Genomic DNA, 12,084 nt, shown 5'->3' on the forward strand with positions numbered 1-12,084 from the left:
AACAATATGAATATGCTGGTCTAATCCCTACAGATTCTGGGTGACAGAAAACCGTACATCTGTTCTAATATCGGACCAGTGTTTGCCAGTTTAAAGGCTGTCCTTTGAAGCAAGCAATGAGCTTCAAACACTGTAGCAGATGAACATAAAATCCGTATTTCACAGGACTGTAGTCACCGCATTTTATGCTGCTACATAAAAACTCTGTCAAGAAAGCTTTTCCCCTTCTTATAGGAGGAAGAAAATCAAAGCTTTGGCGAAATGATATATTATCTAATTTAGATCAAAGATATTCCCTATTACCAGAGGCTATGCCTGCAAGAATAAGAAACTGATGAACAAATTTGGGACCATACATGGCAGATAATGTCATGAAGGCATTAGGGCTTCCACAACCCAGAAAATTGCTTCAAGATATTGCTGTCCTTTCAAATGGCGGTTGCTTTGCTAGTGAACTCAGGCTGTCCCTGGTCATTTTTTTAAGCAGAGCATTTATTTTGGCCATTGGTCAGAAATGCAAAAACACAAAGATAAATAACAAACACCTCATTTTTTTTAGCAATTTCAACAAATTGACAAGCCCTATCAGGTGGTATCTGGTGAAATAAAAAAAAAAGGGACTCTGACAAGCAGAAGTGTGAGAAAAGACAACCGGAGTTGCGTAACACTGACATTTTTATTAGAATTCATTTGTAACAAATGGAGCTTGTGTCAGCAAAGAACTGATTTCCATACAGACTTTCTTTCGCCACTAATGTAACGAAGTAAGAAAATAAAAAGCACGCCTTTCATTCTGTAAAACATTTACGCGTACTACTGATTAGAGGTAATTGTATTTTTTTTTAACAAGCCATTTTACAAGGTTTTTTTTTTTGTTTTGTTTTAATTTTTCAGTCTAGGCATCCAAAACGAGAGCAGAGAACACAACTTGTATTATTTTTGTAAAGACACTCCAAGCCTGAATGGCAACGCCACATAACAAGATGGATGACGGGACCCTCAGCCCTCTAATGATAGTCTTTTGGAGTATCAGGGCTCTTAAAAATTAAAAGATTAAAACCAGAAGAGGGGGGGGGAATAAAAAAGGGGGGAAATCTGTGTTTCATTGTTGCCCCTGCAAACTTTCCCCCTCTTTTATCATGTTTTTGTGTTATTTACATACACACAAGTGGATTTTCATAATTGGTTTTCTTACAGATGGGTTCAAGTAATAATACTATTGGGTGTAGAATCAATAGGGCAGTGCATAGTACAAAGATATAGAAAGTGCAGATCACCCTCCTTTGCCCATCCATCCTCACCAACGGCTAACCATGCAAACCATTTTTTTTTAAAAAAGAGAGCTAAAATAAAAGTTCTGTACAAATAATTCTTATATAGTTTGTGTATTTCTCCGTCATTAACTAATTACAAAATTATACATAACTACACATACATAGGTAAATAATAGCACCGTACTGATTATGCTGAGGAAACAAAATGCCGACTATGGTGAATGACGATTCACGAGACCGACTCGTTGAAAAAAAAAAGAAAAAGGAAATGAGAGAAGAAGAAAAATCACCACACCGCAAAGAAACCCAAATGGAATGCACATCAATGATTTGGATAGAAATCTTTTTAGAAGCAACTCTTGAATAGTTGCTTGGAGAGGACTGGCTATTTAATTGGCGTCTTTTCTGTGTTGTGCGCGCCCTTCCTACTGATTTAGCGTATGATCTTCTTTTACAAAACAAATGAATGTTGGAGAAAGGCTGGCCCTGATCTGTAGTGAGCCACTTAAAAGGCATGTCTGCACAAGATGTCCACAGATAGAGCTGGGGCACATTTGGAGTCCTCCTAGACCAGGGGTGTCAAACTCGTGACCTCAAGTTTTCGTCACCTGGCATATTGCGACTTTTTCCCCTTCACTAAACAGGGGGTGGGTATAGCCAGTGTGTGATGCATCCGGCCTGTGGGCCGTGAATTTGACACTCCTGTCCTAGACTCTACAGGGATGGTGGAAGGCAACTTTGCACAGATCCATCTTGTGCGCCAATTGTGCCCTGTCCTGGACACAATGAGCTCTTGCTGATGTACGATTGCTTCCTAAGCCCCCCATTCTTCTGCCACACCTTGCTGATAGCTATACCTATGATTACTAATTCTTTAGCGTCCCAGTTTCTGCAAGACCCAACCGATCCATGTTACACGGTCCTGCTCTTTGGGGAAAAATTCTATTGCTTTGGCCCTTGCAGGTTTGTGCTTGAATTTAAGCCAATTCACCCAAAGCGTTTATGCAGCCATGCCTCTCCAATATCGTTGGATGGCACGTCAATCTGTCGAGCCATCCTTTTGATTCAATGTGTGAATTCAGTATGTAGCCTGGCCCTTTTTTATTTTTGACAGAAACAAATCAAAAGGAAACATGCAGTGCACACATTCATGTTGGATTCTGATGTAGAATTAAAGAATCTCACTCTGAGGTAGCCTTCTATAATGCTTATTTAAAAACTATTATACATATGTATGTGGATTTTTTTTGTTTTTTGCGCTTTTTAATTGATTTTCTTAAAATATATATATATATAAAAGTGCTCAAATAGAATGCTTTCTAGTGTTTGGTCTTTTAATATATTTATTTCTGGTAATGGTGGAAAACATGGAAAAATAAATGCTAATGTAGGTATACTCTTGGTTGCTTTTCTTTATGGAAACACATCTAAAAACATTTCTTTGTGATCTATATTTCGATCAAACATGGCACCAGGTAGACCTAGCCCAATATAAGAAACAATGGCTTCTGTTCAACTGGCACAATCCATTTCTTCAGTTGTCATTAGACAATACCACCGTAAGTCCTTTGTCCAATCCAGCTGATCTCAGGAGCCCTCCTAGCTTGAGTTAAAAGAACCTGTTGTGGCCTCCAGTAAAATTCACGTACATGAGTAGGGATCCAAACCCAGTCAAATTGCCATTCCTAAAGTATTAGGAGTATTTTATTATATTTTTAGAATAGCAGCATGTCTATAAAACAAAACAAAGTAAAATTATAGTTATGAATGCCAGCTGGGGGCATTTTTGAAATAGTTTGCCTGTGCCTACAGGGTGCCTGACTACCCTCTGGTATGAATAAAAAAAATATCAATAGTGAAAACTTGGAATGAATATTGTTAAGAAAAACTTCACATGCTGAAAAGAGACTGTGTTAATTGGAAAAAAAAAGGTTGATGAGAAATCACAGAGATCCTGTTGGAGCAAACATAGACAAAAAATAATAATGAAGCAATGCTATCAAAATAGGCATCAAATATAAGGCACTCTAAATGCAAAAATTAAAACTGAAAAACAGCATTTCTAACTGGTGCTGTATGTCAGAAAACATTCTGGCCTACAGAGCAACGTGTGTTTGGCTTTGCCCCATTATACGTCGTCATTCCAAATATCTTATTCTATACTGTGGACAATTTTATAAGTGGATACATTTTAAAAACCCTTGACAACTATTATAGCATTTTCCTTCTGTTAGGGATATGCACTGACCTCCTTCATATGCCTACTTCCTATAGTTATTATGGATGCTATTGCACTAAAATTTGAAATCTCACTGACAGCTATAACATGATATGCAATGCAAACCCTAAGCAGGTTTATTTAGAAGTAAGTCCCACTGAGTTAATGGGCCTTCTCTTCTAGTAATGACGGATCAAACCTTAATGTGCATGGGTGATGAATGATGTGTGTGCACATGATTTCTACCCGTTAGATTTGGGTAAGGTTGAATTTCAAGTATCACTGATGTGCATTCCTCATTTCCCCTAGGAAATTGAAAAGAAAGCAAAACAAAAAGATAAAAGAAACACAAATCCCTCAAAAGCAAACCTCGAAATACAGAGATGTGTAGAAATATTGTATGGTCTGAATGTATCAATTTGGATTTTCCCCCTACTACTTCAACAAATCCAAGTCATGGAAGAACTGATACATGTATATTTATATTTATATATTTATATTTGTGTGCATTTCTTTCTGTCTATCTACGTATTATTGTTGTAGATGGATAGAGAGAGAATGAGAGAGATATACATATATTTATAATAGAAAGAGAAACGTGTGAATGTTAGTAGCAGCTTTATACTTGCGCTTCCCTGTTGATTCCAAAAGAAATAAAAACAAAATCTCCCATATGTAGATTAACTGATTTATATTTCATTGGAAAAAAAAAATCAAATGTAAAAGCAAGATCTAAATGAGAATGTGGTCCTGGAGATAAATATAGGGCTGCACAAAAATGTGCAAATTGTCAAAATTATTTAACATTTCTACAGCGAGATATTACAGATAACAGTTCTACAGCATAAAAAAAAAAACTACAATTCAGAAACAAACAAAAAAATTGAACAGGTATGCAATTTTTGTTTGAATTTACTTCATCGAATGATAAACTTTTGTTGTTGTTTTTTAAAAAAGGAAGAAAAGTTTACACAGTTAAAAATGAAGCACAGGTCAGCAGTATCTTTACAATACTAGAAAACTAAATCAAGGACTTTCTTTTCAAACATTTGCCCTTTGCCCTCCCAACACCAAAGGTTACTGATGAGCAATATGGCAGGAAGGGGGGGATGTTGGAACCAAGAGGTGATTTTGTTCTGGAGGAGCCGGGACGGGCTTCCTGACGAACATCTGGCGCTGAATTGCAGAAACCTAACGTTGGCATCGTTCATTATCATGCGGTCCTGAACGAGATGATCGTCCTTGGAAGGAATGTCCTCTTCCTCTTCATTCAAATTCAATCAAAACGGAATCTTGGGATCTCTGTAAACTGAAATCCTTCCGGTGCCTCAACCCAGTCAAGTTTCTTTAATTATGTTTCTGGTTAAGTTTACTGATGACTGAATTGTTGGTTCACCCGGCAGTTTTTTTTTCCTGTTAATATTTCCCACTAATTGGTCTTTAATTTAAAGTTAAGTACTTCTCAAGCACACTGTATGGCTCAGAAGAGGCTCTCTGGATCTTAAAGGGCCTGTAGTTAACAATCCAGAATGGGTCAGCGTTTTTCCATTTGTTTTTTACGTTGCATAGTGATCAAAGCTGCCCAGATATTCTAGTGCAGCTCGATAGCAGAACTGATACTGATCCTTGGGAAAGAGAGAGGGAGAGAGAGAGAGAGAGAGAAATTTGGGTTGAAATGAATATATTTGCTCAGTAAAGATACATTGACAATTTTCTAATCCTGAGTAAGAGAACAGAAAAAAGAGGTCACTTTCTGTATTTACACAAGCTCTGTGTTCCCTTACCGTTTCAGATGTATAGGGGATCAGGATAATTTTGGTTTAAAAGCTAAATCAGAGTGGCTGTTATCCTTGGCAGAGAATTTGTATCTCCCTAACAGGATACATATAAATGTGATGTATGTGCTTAACATTCATGTTTGTGGTAACCACTAAAGAACTGCATCTGAATTATGGAATTACAGAATGGACAGGGAGACCAAACATCTAACACACAGCCTTTTGGTTGAGATCTACAAGAAAGTCTGGTACCAGGTTGTATGTAGAGAATGTCACAAGTAGAATGTCCAAGAAGTGCCTTAAGTCACCCCTCCAGCAAGTGATCCATTGTATTTTTAGTAGACTAGCTCAAAGCAGGCCCTCCAGCACTTTTGGGTGTAATCTTAATTGCAAAAAACACAAAAAGCAGCAGTAGGAAGACTACTTCAGAACATCCTGCCCTATGCACCTTGTTTCATTCTTGTGCTCCTGAAAAAGAATATTGCACTAGATTGACTAATTGCTTTCAGACAACTCTAATCCTAACCTTTGATATATTTCTTTTTTCTTTTTCTATCTGTATCTGTCTGTCTGTCTCTCTCACATTAAGTAATTATTTAATGAAGCCCTCAGTACTAGGTAACTAGTTGTTGTTTTATTAGAATTTTTGGCCAATTGATTTAATTGTTTTTACTTGTTTTTAATTTTTCTATTGTCATGGTTTTATTTCTGGCTGTACACCGAAGGACTCTGGCTGAGTCCTTCGGGAGAAGGGTGGTATAGAAATTTAATGAAATAAATAAAATAAATAAGTAACTAGCTCATGAATATTGCACAAAAATTACTTTGATGTAATCAGTAGTATTTTTTTCTTAATATTATATTTAATCTTGTATGAAGACGTCTAATAATTTTATGCTTGTAACAGTGATTTCCTTAACTGTAATTAATATTGACAGAACATTTTTTTCTTTATATTTAAAATTCCAAATTATCCAACTCAATAACTTTCTCAATAACTTTAATTAATACTGTATCTTTGTCCCGAAACAACATAAGGCATTAAGATATATAACAAGATAATAAAGAGGGAAACATTCTCATCCTTTAGCATTGTGGTTCTTCTTCGTTTTACTGATTGTTAGATCTACAGCCTCCTTTTCTTCCCCCTCTTGCCCTAAGGTGCAGCAACAGATTTTTGCTGAATCCAAGTAAAGTAAGGAAGAGGATCTTTCAGCTGTTATTGTGAAAACAAGGTGTGAGTTAAGAGAAAGGAATTCTATCGTGAGTCTAGAGGGCAAGGATTGGGGAGGGGGGGACCCTTGTTTTAAATCCCAGAACATTTATGGTCTTACTCGAAATAAAAAATGCAGGTCCTTGTCATTTTGTGTCTCCTTCGGGGAGAACAGAATCTCCCAAATAATCAGGAATTTGGACAATGCAGGGATTTCCATCGCACCTGAGGCTGTACTAAAATGCAAGTGGACCCAATCCTCTGCAGATATTTGGGCTCAAGATGGGAGGTTCAGAAAAATTGCACCAGTTTATTCAACCTTCAATCAGATTTATTTATTTAATTTATATAATGCCTTTATTATTTTTACAAACAACTCAAAGTGGTAAATATATCTAATATTCCTTCCTCCTCTTAATTTCCCCAAAACAACGACCCTGTGAGGTAAGTTGGGCTGAGAGAGTGTGACTGGTCACCCAGCTGGCTTTCATGGCTAAGGGAGGGTTAGAACTCATGGTCTCCTGCTTTCTAGCTACTAGTCTCTGGGAAATTGCAGTGGACAACTGGGTGATACTGAAACCACCTCCAGTTGCTACCCTTTTAGTCCCCAATCAGGAACTAAATAAAGATGTGCTACTATTCTTTTCTTCTCATCCTGCCTTATATTTCAAGGGAAGTCTTCATTGCTTAAAGCATCCTTCAATGAAAGAATGAAAATAGTCTATTTGTAGGTTCTATATTGGCTTATGTTACAAAATATAAATAACAAATAGCAAATAAAGATATATATTTGATCATTACTATATTCATTCATTCATTCATTCATTCATTCATTCATTCATTCATTCATTTATTAATCAAATTTCTATACCGCCCTACTCCCGAAGGACTCAGGGCAGTGAACAGCCAAGATAAAATACAGATAATACAAATATTAAAAATCCCTTAAAATTATTAAATATTTTGGCCGAAATACAGATTAAAACACCCAATTTATAAAATCACGAATTAAAAAATTTAAAAGAGGAGAGTTAGGCCAGGCCAGCCTGCTGAAATAGAAAAGTTTTGAGAGCACGGCAAAACGTGCGCAGGTCCGGGATCCTCCGTATCTCTGGGGGGAGCTCGTTCCAGATGGTAGGTGCCCCCACAGAGAAGGCTCTCCCCCTGGGGCCCGCCAGTCGACACTGTTTGGCCGACGGCACCCTGAGGAGCCCCTCTCTATGGGAGCGTACTGGTCGGTGAGAGGCTATTGGTAGCAGAAGGCGGTCTCGTAAATACCCCGGTCCGATGCCATGGAGCACTCTAAAGATGGTAACCAAAACCTTGAAGCGCACCCGGAAGACCACCAGGAGCCAGTGCAGCTCGCGCAGAAGGGGGGTCACATGGGAGCGCCATGTCGTTCCCATAACCACCCGCGCGGCCGCATTCTGGACCAGCTGGAGCCTCCGGGTGCTCCTCAAGGGGAGCCCCATGTAGAGAGCATTGCAGTAGTCCAAGCGGGAAGTATGAGCATGAGTGACCGTATTTAACGAGTCCCGATCCAGAAAGGGACGCAACTGGCGAATCAGGTGAACCTGATAAAAAGTCCCCCTGGCCACGGCCGTCATATGCTCTTCTAAAGACAGCCGTGAGTCCAGGAGGACACCCAAGTTGCGAACCCTCTCCGTGGGGGCCAATGTATATGTATATACAGATGTATGTGTGTGTATGTAGAAAACTGTTTTTCTCACCTCTGTTTGTACCATGGCTGGCCGCTGCGTCCTTAACATTTTGACAGTCTGGAAAATATCTACAACACCTTCATATCTCATTCGTTCCAACACAATGCTTAGGGTTATGAACACTCCAGTTCTTCCAACACCCGCACTAGAAAAAAAGAAAGAAAAGAAGGAAGGAAGGAAAAGAAAGAGAGAGAAAGAGAGAGAGAGAGAAGAAAGAAAAATAAAAAAGCAAAATTTAGTTGAACACCAAACTGTGGATGGAATACAGCTTATGTATACAAGTTCTATAAACTGAACATGTAAATCACATTCTTGCAAGGTGATTCTTTTTTGCTTAAGCCAAGTAGTAATTGTAACTGAAATTCTGAATGTTATTTGAAGACACTGTTTTTGAGTAGGAGTAGATAATGAAAAACTAGGAGATCTTTATCAACAGAGATATTTGAAAATCATTTTTTTAAAGCATACACCAGCTGATAGCAGAAGAACTACATTTAGTTAAAAGATTGTGCTTTGAAAGTATTTTGAGAAAGCATTTTTTCTACTACCCATTAAAAGATTAACATTATTGGATGTTGGGTTACTCTTCCAAATTATTGTATCAGGCTCCTGGCCTAACTGTATGACAACATGGCTAATAATGTAAAATATTAATTAACTGAAAACACATGTTACAATCTGATGGGATAAAATATTGGAATGTTCAGATTAAAATAATGATTTCAAGTTATTACTGTTTATTTTAAATTGAAAGAAAATGAAAGCAGGATTTTGCCACGTTTGCTTCAAACCAGTCCATGTCAATAACTAAAACAAAATGAAGAACAAATGTTACAATTACTCTTTCCTCTTTTTTCTTACAAGAAATCTATTAGGGGATTATATAAACAGTTGTATTGTAGATACGTTTTTTTAACTGTACAAATAAACGAGGGAAGCAAACACTTTTGCTATGATTATGGATTTTTAGCTAATGATTTTCTTAATCTCTCTTTCTCTCTCTGATTATATGCCATGAATTATCCGTATGCATTTACTCTTAGTACTCTTTCTGCAGTATAATCTGTCCCCAACCAACCCTTCGGATTTTGCAATGGTGTGCCCATTGATGCTTGAGTCCAATTGAGTCCATCCAGTTTGTTGCTGGTTGGTTTTTTTCTCTTTCCTGCCATTTTCCCTGGATATATATGCACAGACACTCACACATAACTGTATGAATAAATGTGAGTGCAAATTGAACAAATATATATCCTAGAAAGGTACAGTTCGTACACACGTTGGAGATGTGACATGTTCACGTAAGTGAAATAAAAAATTGGGACTCTAAGGTGCACTTATAATACAGCTTGCCATTATATGAGTCATTATATGACTATAAATTTATGTCTTCAAGTGTTAACTAAATAGGATCAGTATTTATTTTCTACTCTGTCAAAAGATGATTTTACAGAGCTAATCCTTTAATTATAGTATCTGATTTATAACTCTGCCTTACTTTTTGGAAGGATACAAATATGAATTTTCTTCCTACTATTCACATCTAATACATGCTGGCTTGCTATGTATTCCCTCCATTGACTCAATTCTTTAGACTATTAGTTATCCCTTCCACTTCCATAGAAGACATAGATATGAAGACATATCACATCACCTGAATCAACATTTTTGAACAAATTATGGGGACAGGCATTCTTTCTATGGATGCAGAATTGCTGTACACATTTTGTAAATACCCAGAGAGAGATTATCTTTATTCTGTAGTTCCTGAACATTTCTAGGCTGTTTCTGTCCATTTTTATACAGCTGATAATATTTTATCTTCTACTTTTGTTCCTGCCTAGTCTTTTACAAAGACTGAATATTAGAGTTCTATAGTCCCATAAGGAAGAAGCAAGCTTCTACTTTTGTTCCTGCCTAGTCTTTCACAAATAGGCAATATTAGAGTTCTATAGTCCCATAAGGAAGAAGCAAGCTGCAGAATTGCCAGAACTGGAAAATTGTATAAATCTTGCAATGCTTTCCATTAGGCAATGGAATTCTTTCATTCAAGAATTCAATGTGCAATTCTTTCACATTTTTACTGAACATATGATTATCAAATTAAAACATTAGTTTTTGCGATCCATAAAGCAAATTGATTAAATAAACACAAAAGATTACGATTATGATAATCTTTATTACAGTCACTGAGCAGTTCGTAAGCAAAAGACGTTCTATCTTAAATATTCTGTAGGATTGTATTTAAAAAATGTTCCCCACCTTGTTCCATTTATATTCAACAAAACAATGAAATATTATTTTTCTAAGCTTACTAGAGGAAATAATTGTCAGCTACTACAACCTTTTGCTTCACACTGGGATTTGTAGGAATATTAGCAGCAGCATTACTGACAGATGACTGTCCAGATTCCAGTTAAATTCCAGTAGAAGAAAATCTTTTTTTCCTTCTGAGACTGCTAGATCTACTGCATGGGTCTACTATGCTGTTTATTGTCATACTTCTGTAGATGGGAAACGAAAACTGTCAGATAATGGCATGAATAAGGTCACACTGTCAGCTCAATGCTGACATGACATTTGCTTCCCCGTGCCTATATTTCTACTTCGGCATGCTATTACCATCTTTTAACTTCTTGTCATTTTAATTAGACAAACAATATTTAGCATCTGCGTTTCTTTCTCTTACCTACAGTGAACCGAAATTGGCCCGTCTTGTCCAAACTGCTCTTTCGTTTTATGAACTTGGCCAATGAAGTCTATAAACCCTTCTCCCGATTTTGGCACTCCTTGTTCAGGCCAGTCAGTAAACTGGAATTGCCTCACTGTTCGGGACTGGCCATCCTTGGAATGAAAAGCAGAGAGATCAGATGGGAAGTACAGCAGAAGATGACATGTTTAACATTCTTATTTAGATTTTGTGGTCGTATATTGACAAGGAAAGTGACCTGCAATAAAATGAAGATAGCTTTCCGGCAATTTAACTGCAGTCATGATGAAATTTGCCTTTTGCTCCTTTTTTTGCCATTAACAGAACCACAGTGACACAAGAGTGCAATTTCATTAACCACAGTGATGCTCAAATTATTCTCTGCCCTGGAGAGGGTGTTTTTGACATTTAAATCCTGGAAAAGCAAAATCTGCAGACAGGAAAACAGGCCTGGAGAAAACTTGATTTTGAAGCAATACCAACAAACACAAAAATATCTTTTGTCTATTGGTCGCTATTATGTCCACCTTCTTGTCCCTTTTCAATGTGTTCCTCTGTTGGCCTAGCCAAGCCACTTGAATGTTTATGGACAGGATTCTTTTGTTACTAATTTGTCTTCATGTTAGTTCTTTCTTTCTTCATAGCATCTATTTCTCTATCAAAGCTGCATGCAAATGATAGTGAAGCCAGCCTAAAGTATTAAAGAATATTCTTATTCAAACAATTGCTGAAATTGCAATTCTGGATCCACCTTGTAAACCAAGATTTGAAGAAACTTCTTTGCAGGCAGACAACAGAAACAAAGCGAACTCATATAATTCAAGATAGCCTTGTAAAATTAACATTGTTATTGGCGCATCTGCTTGCATATAATCTACCAGTAACAATTTCAGGCATTTTGATATCATGAAAAATATAAAAGAATACCAACTTCCAGCTGACTGAAGCCTTAGTAAATGGCTTCTTGGAGGCAGTTCAAATTTGCCACAAGTGAATGGTTCTTTATAGCCTAATGTCTTTTGATTAGTATTGTAAATCATGAGTACAGTTCATAATAGTGGCCTTTGTGACATGGACACCTGCCTAATTAGGGCTGTCTTTACATGTCTCACTTTCTAACCATCTACAGGGCCGCTATCATTTTTGATCTCCATAAAATCAATTAAGTGACCC

At 37.1% G+C, this 12,084-nt stretch overlaps 1 protein-coding gene across 42 annotated transcripts in view; it reads right to left on the reverse strand.

The window, feature by feature from the left end:
- Positions 1–657: 657 nt before the first annotated feature.
- The window catches only part of PTPRD (protein tyrosine phosphatase receptor type D), a 1,336,531-nt gene continuing 1,325,104 nt past the window's right edge, over positions 658–12,084 (reverse strand). For all 42 annotated transcript variants that reach the window (XM_087886215.1, XM_087886206.1, XM_034410407.3 and 39 more), the window contains 3 exons: positions 10,891–11,045; positions 8,214–8,349; positions 658–5,117 (listed from right to left, as the gene is read on the reverse strand). In XM_087886215.1, the coding sequence (XP_087742341.1) occupies positions 5,049–5,117; positions 8,214–8,349; positions 10,891–11,045 (360 nt within the window). In that variant the 3' untranslated portion in view covers positions 658–5,048. The remainder of the gene's footprint in view (positions 5,118–8,213; positions 8,350–10,890; positions 11,046–12,084) is intronic.

Source organism: Pantherophis guttatus, chromosome 2, assembly GCF_059756535.1.
Source record: "Pantherophis guttatus breed Tessera chromosome 2, ASM5975653v1, whole genome shotgun sequence".
NCBI lineage: Eukaryota > Metazoa > Chordata > Lepidosauria > Squamata > Colubridae > Pantherophis > Pantherophis guttatus.